The sequence below is a fragment of the Lynx canadensis genome, chromosome B3, assembly GCF_007474595.2.
Source record: "Lynx canadensis isolate LIC74 chromosome B3, mLynCan4.pri.v2, whole genome shotgun sequence".
NCBI lineage: Eukaryota > Metazoa > Chordata > Mammalia > Carnivora > Felidae > Lynx > Lynx canadensis.
The window spans coordinates 133491563-133499987 of record NC_044308.2 but is presented as its reverse complement, the minus strand read 5'-3'; the positions used below and the strand labels follow the sequence as shown (position 1 = coordinate 133499987).

Sequence of the window (8425 nt, the reverse complement as noted above, 5' to 3'; positions counted from 1 at the left end):
TTCTTCCCCTGGCTGGAATGAAAGCTCTACGAGAGACAGAAGTCTTGGCCGTTTAGTTCTCCACTGTATTTATTCCCAGCACCCAACCCAGGGCCAAGCACAGAGCTGGTGATCGCTACATGGTTACCAAATAACTGAAAGAATGCACACCTTGGACACCTGCCCCCCAGCTCTCAGTCCACGGAGCCAAGGCAAGGAAACCCCACTGGTGACTTTGCATACTCCTCAGGGGGCAAGGCAGCTGGCTTCAGTCCTTGCCAGGCCCAGTTCAACTCAGCAGACATTTATGGAGCCCCTGGACAGGTGCTGTGCCGGCCTGACACGGATGACTCTTCGCCCACCTCGTCTGCCTGGGGGCTAAGGCTGCCAGGGGCAGAGGGGGGCATCCTGACGGGGACAGGCCAACCCTGGCCCAGAGGGATCTACTGAAACCTGAGATGGCAGGACAAGCTCAGGCAGGCCTCCCCCTCACACTCCCCTCACACCAGGCCCACTAGTCCTGTCTGGCGGGTGACCTTCCTCAGGGTCGCTGCCCTTTTAGGCCCCATCCCCATCCTCCCCTTTGCGGTTTCTTCCCTCCCTCGGGTCCCCAGGCCCCCAGCCCGCCAGACCCACACCCCTCACCCTTGCCCTTCCTCACCTGCCCGCACCACCGCCGCTCCCCCCCACCCCTTCCACCTCGGGTCTCGACCCCAGCCCAGCCCCCGCCCCCGCCCCCCTCCAGGTCCCCCTCCCGCCGTCCCTCCCCCGTCTGGGCCTCCGCCGCCGCCGCACCTCGCCCTCGCTCAGCCTCCCGCCGCCCCCAGCCGCGCCCGGCCCCGGCCCCCGCCCGCCTGCCGCTCCGGCCCTGGCCGGCAGGGGCCGCTCCTCGCGGCGCCCGGGGCCCCGCCGCCGCCCGCCGCCGCCGCCCGCCTCCCGCCCCTTCCCCAGCCGGCGCTCCCGTTACGCCGCGTAGCCGGGAGCCGGGAGCCGCGCCCCGCGGCCGGCAGCGGGGAGGCGGCGGCGGGGGCGCCCGGGCGGCGGCTGCGGCGGCGGGGCACTGCGGTGGCCTGCGGGCGGGCGGGCCGGGCCCGGCCAGGCCGCGATGGCGACCAGGAAGGCGGGCTCGCGGCTGGAGACGGAGATCGAGCGCTGCCGCTCCGAGTGCCAGTGGGAGCGGATCCCCGAGCTCGTCAAGCAGCTGTCGGCCAAGCTCATCGCCAACGGTAGGCACCGGGCGCGCCGGCCTGGGCTGCAGGGGGGCGCCGCGCTCTCCGCTGGGCCGGGCCGGGCCGGGCCCGGAGGCGCGTAGGGGCGCGTGGCAGGGGCGGCGGCCGGGATCGCGGGCGCCGCGCCGGCGAGGTGCGCGGGGCCGGGGCCTGGGCAGCCCGGGCGTCACGCGGTGGGGGCGTCCGGCGGGCGGGGGCCGTGCCCGGCGTCCCGGAGTTCCGGCGTGCTGGCGGGCTCCTGGGGGGTGCGCGCGTCGGGGGGCTCCAGGAGCCGCCTGCTGCACCGGGGTCCCAGGGGCCGGGGCGGCCTTGGGGTTGTAAGAAGTTGGAGGCGATGGGGGAGGGTGCTCCCCCGGGCCCGGCCCGGCCCGTGCAGCGTGCAGCGTGCAGGGGATTACAGTGTGTGCGTGTATGCTGTACCCAGGGGGGTGTCGAACAGAGACCCCTGGGAAATAGGGTTTGTAAACACATGACGTTCAAGGGGCTCCAGGGAGAAGCTCAGACTTGGGGTGTGTGTCGGGGGTGGTTGGGGAAGGCAGGGGAGATGTGTGTCCTGGGGTTCAGAGAGTAGAATGTCAAAGCTGTGGACCTAGGGAGGTCAGGTTTGGGGAAGTAGAGTCAAGAGAGTCAGAGAGAGAATATTGTAGAGAGAGGTGGGAATGTTGTGGAGGAATGGGGTTGGATGGGCAAGGGGCTCGGTGCCCGGAGGAGGAAGGGGCCTAAGGGAGCCACTGAGTAGGAACCTGGTGCTTGGAGTTAGTCTATGGCCCCGTTGAGTGAATTGGTTCTTGTACCCAATCGAATCAAAATTGCATCCAAAATCCCATTTCAGAGCGCAGCTCCACGTGGCCTTATTTGTTTTGGAAGCAAGTATCGTTAATATTTGCTGGTCCTTTAGTACCCGCCAAAATCCAGGGGCACCAGTGGACTGGTGAGAGGGCAGAGGTTTTGTGTTTTATATCATCTCTGGCAGCCTGAGGCTCTGTGAGCAAATGGTGGCTGAACAAATGAATGAATGAATGAATGAATGAATGAATGGCACTGCTCTAAGAAAAGACATCACACTATTTTCAACCCTCTAACCTCAAACTACCCAGAAATGGAGAGGGATGTCACGTGTCTTCTTCAAGAATGGTTTATGACTGTGCCTTTTACGGTATTAGTGCCTTGAAATAAGAACTTGGTTTTGCACACTCTCAACTGTGGTACCCTGCTTTGGGCAGATGTTTCCTGGAAGGACGCGGGTACCATGACTGCCCCAGGGGCATGGAGGAAGCATAGATCTACCTGGGCTCAGCTTGGTGGAAAGTGTTGACTCTTCTCTAAGTCCTCCCTTGACAACAATGGTATTTGGTCCCGTGGGCCCCAATGGCAGCTTGACCTTGCCCTTCCTTTAAGGTTCACCGGCTTCTCCTCCTGCTTCTCCTCTCGTTACCTGCAGCAAGGTCTTATTTTTTCCTTGGAGTTTGGACAGTCCTGGGTCTACTTTGTCACTTCCTGGCTGGGTAGGCATAAAATACCTTCAGGGCAGGTTGATGTTAGGGTTAAATGGGTTCATTTGTGAGCCCCTCCTGGTTCTCTTCTTCAGAACCTACCTGTTTTCTGCTTTGTTTACTCACTCATTGCGCCGATATTTGCGTGCCCACCTGTGCCAGGAACGGAACAGAAGTGAACAGCACTAACCAAGCTCCTACCCTCGTGTACTGAAACTTTTCTGAGGAGATAGGATAGCAAATACAGAAATCAATATATAGGTTAGCTTCAGATAGTGAGAGGTGATTTATTTTATTTTTTAATTTTTTTTAACGTTTATTTATTATTGAGAGACAGAGAGACACAGAGCATGAGCAGGGGAGGGGCAGAGAGAGGGGGAGACACAGAATCCGAAGCAGGCTCCAGGCTTTGAGCTATCAGCACAGAGCCTGACACGGGCTCGAACTCACAAACTGCAAGATCATGACCTGAGCTGAAGTCGGTCGCCTAACCAACTGAGCCACCCAGGTGCCCCAGTGGGAGGTGATTTAAAGAAAACAGACGAGGAAAGGCGATTGAGAGTGATGAGTGGGGGAGAGGCGACTCAAACTATGGTGGTCTTTGGAATAGATGGGCTTTTAAGGTGGTATGGACCCATCTTACCTTCACAGCCTCCCAAGGCTTGGCTTCCTTCTCAGGGACTGGTCCCTGGGGCCTGAGCCTCAGTCATTATGGGGCTTTTGGGGGAGTGGGTTGTGGGGGGCACTGCAGTCCGTGGGTCTGTGTGTGTGTTTGCTTTTGGGAAGCTCATGAGAGGCAGATTTCTGCCCCAGAACCCACCTACCTTGTAGCAGTCGTTGATGACAAAAGGTCACCCACCCAGCCTTAAAAAGGTCAAAGAGATTGCTCAGGAACGTAAAAATACACAGCAAGGAAAGAGATGAAACAAGACCAGAATTATTGTGGCTCTTCTTTAGGGTTCAGAGAAATGTTGAAGGAGGGTCCTTCCCTTCTTTTGGCTGCTGGGGGCTTCCTTTGGCTGGCGGTGGGACTTCCTTCTGGGTTTGAGGGCACCAGCTCCCCCTTAGATCCTTTTGGGTGCACTGGACCTCAAGTTCTGGGCAGATTTGGCAAAATCCTTTGGCTAAAGCATTTGCTGCTTGAAATAAGGAAAGCGAGTTACTGTCATGTTTTTCATAGTAAGACACTTTGAAGGCAGCCACAGGCATAACAGAACACAGTCTTTGGAATGAGGCAGACCAGTGCCTGAGCCTGACTCTGTGTCCTTGGCCAAATCACTTAACCACGCAGAGCCTCAGTCTCCTCACCTTAGAAGGGGAGCTGAAGACTGAGTTTGCAGGGATTGTTACGGGGATCACAGGAACTAATGACTCCCAGGGCTACTCGCAGAGTCTGACATCTTAATATGTAGGCTCTTCATTTGTTCATTCATTTGTTCGTTCATTCATCCGTTCCATAAATATCGAGTACTTGCTACTCACTGCTTTAGGCACTGGGGATATACCAGTGAACAAAACAGACAAAAGTGACAAATGTCCCTGCCTTTGTGAAGTCCACATTCTGGTGGGGAAGGGGCAAGGGGATGTACATAAAACTCACTCAGTAAAATTTGCAGGTTGCCAGATGGTCGTAAGTGGTATCAGAGGGGGCTCAAGAGGGGAAGAGGCAGCAGTGCTTTGAGAGAGGGGTGGTTGGGGGGCACAGAGGATACTAATATGTGGCCAGGGAGGGCCTCACTGGGAAGGCAGCATTTGAGATAGGACCTGAGGCTGTGGCCAAGCATGTTCCAGGGAGGGGACCTCAAGGGCAGAGGCCTGATGAGGGTAGAGGGGTGGCTGGGCCAGATCACCTGAGGCTTGGAGGTCACGGTTAAGGCTTTGGCTTCTCTCTGAATGAGGTAGGAGCCAAGGGAGGTTTCCGAGTGGAGGAGACCTGCCTGCAGAGGACTTCCTACTCAGCAGCTTTTGCTTCTTCTGGGACGGGAGCATGGCTATGGGCTTGAAATAGTAGACACTTTCAGAGCACGTTGCTCCAGCCTGACTCCTCTGAGATAAATTGGTTTAGACATTTTGCCAAGAGGTGGATAAGGAAGAAAAGGGCAAATGCCAAGCCGAAAACAGACCCCACAAATCCATTTTCTGCCTCGTGCCCCCTGTGGGTACCATTTTAACCACTCCATCTCAAAAACACAAAATGTGTGGCAGTGATATGCCAGGCCCCTGTGTGTTCCAGCAGGACAGTGACCACACAAGTTAAGGGGGGCGGGTTGAGGTGGGAGAAAATTCGACTCAAGTCTAGATTCTTGCTGCGAACTAGCAGCTTGGGCATCGTGTGGGAGCGCGTGAGGAATGGACTCTCAGGCCCCACCCCAGACCTGCAAGGTCAGAATCTGCATCTTAACAAGGTATCCAGGAGATTTGTGGGTACAGGGAGTTCTGAGGTGCGGTGGCCTGGAGCTGAGGTGGCAGCCTGGGGGGGTGAGGGGGTAAAGACGGAGAACAGCACATCAGCTCCCTGTTGGCTCGTAGGTCGGTCCTGGCCCTAGGAGGACAGTCCCAGCTGCCTTCTGTCTCCAGAATGTCACCCTTTAGCCTCCCCATGGTGAGTTCACTGCTGTGTGACAAAGTGCAGTGGTCTGGCACCTGGGCTTCCATCCAGTCTCTACCTGTAGCTGGCTGGGTGACCCTGAGCCAGTTAGCTAATCGCTCGGAGGCTGTGTTTCTTCATCGGTGTGATATGGTTGGTAATCCTACTCCCCCAGGGTGGCGGTGAGGAAGAAATGGGGTGAGAAAGGCAAAGCTTGCTACATGCAAAACACCACTGTTTACTCTCTCCACCTGACGCAGTATAACCCTGGACAAGGCAGGCCATGTCCTGGATATCACCTGGCTGGGAAGAAGAATGGGAGGCCTAGAAATGACACACTTGAGCTTGTGCCCGGTGGAGACTCTCGCGTATTTCAGGCACAGAAAGAGGCATTTTGGAGCCTGTGCCAGCCCCAACAGACAGCCACCCCCTTTCTGAAGCAGTGTCTGTTTTTCCTTCCTTTCCCTGTCTGCTAATCTTAGGTGAGCTCAGTTACTGAGCTCACTTACAACAATTCGGCCCCAAATGGTGGTTTCTCCTTTAAGGGATCATCACCGTTCTGATTAAGTGTGATTTTGAGACCCTTTAAGTACCTCTTGGTGATGGGCAGGTAGGGAAATGGTGCCTGAAACAAAGAATATTTGTGGCGCAAAGTTTGGTTCAAAATGTATGCAGACCATTGAGTGGGAGTGAAGTTCTTGCATTTGCCAATAACTGATATTCCCCAAGGCATTGGTGCCTCCAGCACGGTGGCTTTCTACTCTGGAGCTGGGCTGAGTTCCTGGACAACTCCCTGGTCTCAGGCCTCTGGAGCCTTTCCTGCTGGACCAGGGGCTTCTTTGGAAATAAGGCTGAGGTTTAACCGAGAGTCTGCTGTGGGGTGGGAAGGTGTCACTGTGGTTTGCAATGGCTTCTTTGGAGGTTCCCAGGACGTCAGACTGTTCCTGGACAGTGGGGAAGGACACGAGTCAGACCTTGATGACACTTCATCTCGGCCTTCCTAGGGCGTCCATCCTGCTTTCACGTATTCTGTCCTGTTGTCTGTCCTCTGAAGGACGCACCTTTGTGGCAGACCATACGTCCTGATTTTTGGATTCAAAGGTTCACTTATTTGACAATAATATATTGATAGCTCTGAGATAAGCACCGGGGCTCAGGCTCATGGTTGCTGTGAGAGGGCAGAAGGACCATGACTTTGTGGCTGCACACAGTGGGGCTGGGACTGCTCAGCTTCTCCCTGGCCTCCGACTTGGAGGGATTTCAGGCTCTGAGGATTCCTGACGTTGATCTGCTTGGTAAGCCAGCCTTTCCGGTGTGTCCTCCCATTACCTGAGTTCACCCCCATCCCTGTCTCCTCCACAACCTCCCCCCACCCCCCCGCCATGGCTGGTTTGGCCTATTGGACCCTCACACTCACTTTGCTCACTGTCTTTGTCCCCATGCTCACGCTATTGCTCTGAAGTCCTCTCTGCAGTCAGAAGCCTACCCGTCTGTCAAGGTCTGGTTCAAGTTCCTCCCAGCTGTCCTCCCTTCACAGAGAAGGATTTGCTTCAGAGAAAATAACCATACAGTGTTAGAACCAGATGGGTCCTGAGAGATCCCATTGTGTAGCGGTTTTCAAACCGCGTGGTTGAGGAACCCCTCTGGGAACACGCTTTAGGGGCCTGGGGGCCAGGTGCGCGGGCCTCACACAACGGAGCAGCGATACTTTTCCCTAAAGTTTCCTTTGAAAGAAGAGCTAATGTGCTTTTAAAAACATACTTGAAAGCCATCGATCTAGTCTTTGGCTCTTCATTTTACGGGTGAGAAAACAGGCTCACAGAGGTGTCTCCTGCAAAGCCACCAGCTGGCGAGTGGCAGAAAAGAGCAGAGTGGGTCAGAGCTCTGGCTTACCGGTTCAGTTGCTTGGTTCAAAGTGAGGCTGTGCTCCTTCCTAACTAAGAGCGTTATTTCCCCTTGTGAAACCCCACATGGGAAGGGGTGATACACATTCAGCATCCCTTTTCTGAAACCCTTGGTGCCAGCTGCGTTTAAGAATGTAGAATTTTCCAGAAATACTGGAAATTTTCCATATGCTGGCCAGTATGTGACCCTCTCAATGGGTCCGGGGCAGCACTTGATAATAAAACATGTCACTCTTTCTGTATCAAAACACACGAGCAGTCGCTGCAAAGGGACACATAGAATATAAATAGCCCATGGTGGTGGGTTTATGGTCTCCCATCCCCCAGTCCAGGGCTGTTTCTCCTCCCCCATGTGGCCTGTCTTGGCACATGTCTTGTCTCCTCACCCAGGCGGTCAGCTTCTAGGGGACCGAGGGCTGTGGTTCTGCTGGGATGAACTGTCAGCCCGCTTGGCGTGCTGTGCGGCCAACTGGGCCCGGACTTTTTCGCGCGGAGGCCTCTGAGCGATTGGAACAGGCGACGGGAGGTCCTCTTCTCTGGACTTGCTTGTATGTGGGGTCATAAACGTCTTGTTGTTGAAGTCACACTGACTTGGGTTCGCTCCTTACTTGCCGCCCAAGGCCCTCCAGCAGGTACACCTCCTCGCTCACTCGGGGCACCCCCAGCTGCCCTGCCAGCTTTGCACCGGGCACGCCATCGGGAACGGCCTCCGCTTCTGATGCACGTTGACCTCACTTGGGTAGATTCCTGCCCCGCTGGGTGACCTCATGCTTGGCGGGTGGCGGAGGGTTGCAGGGCGTTCTGTGAAAGCCAGTGTTTCCCATCTGAGAAGCCAAGAGAAGGGAAGAGGTTTTTCCGACACCTCTCAAAACCCTCTCCATCAACTACCAAGACAAGAAGGAGCAGGCATTTGGCAGCTGGGTCAGATGAATGCCATGTAACGTAGAGAGGGCAGTCACAAGCCACAGGAAACCTAGCAGTGTGTGTGGCCACAGCCCCTGTGTGTCTGCCCCTGCTCGTCAAGTGCGGTGGAGGGGGACGTGCCAGAGCAAGGCGGAGCAGACGTTTTGTGGTCCTTTTGGACGCTGGCTAGACCTGGAGTCAGAATCTGCATGCGTTTGCCCTCTGAGTGACCTTGTGCCCCTCACTTGATTCTCCGAAGCCTTAGTTTTCCTGACTCCCTGGGTGTTAAAACAGTGCGAGTAGGGAATGAACAAGCATTTCCTGAGCTTT

The 8425-nt window shown here is 55.9% G+C and overlaps 1 protein-coding gene across 1 annotated transcript in view; it reads left to right on the top strand.

Moving 5' to 3' along the window:
- The first annotated feature begins 1069 nt into the window (after positions 1–1069).
- The window catches only part of TTC7B (tetratricopeptide repeat domain 7B), a 254369-nt gene continuing 247013 nt past the window's right edge, over positions 1070–8425 (top strand). Inside the window, 1 exon segment of the mRNA XM_030319778.1 lies at positions 1070–1205. Within this exon segment, the coding sequence (XP_030175638.1) occupies positions 1085–1205 (121 nt within the window). The 5' untranslated portion in view covers positions 1070–1084.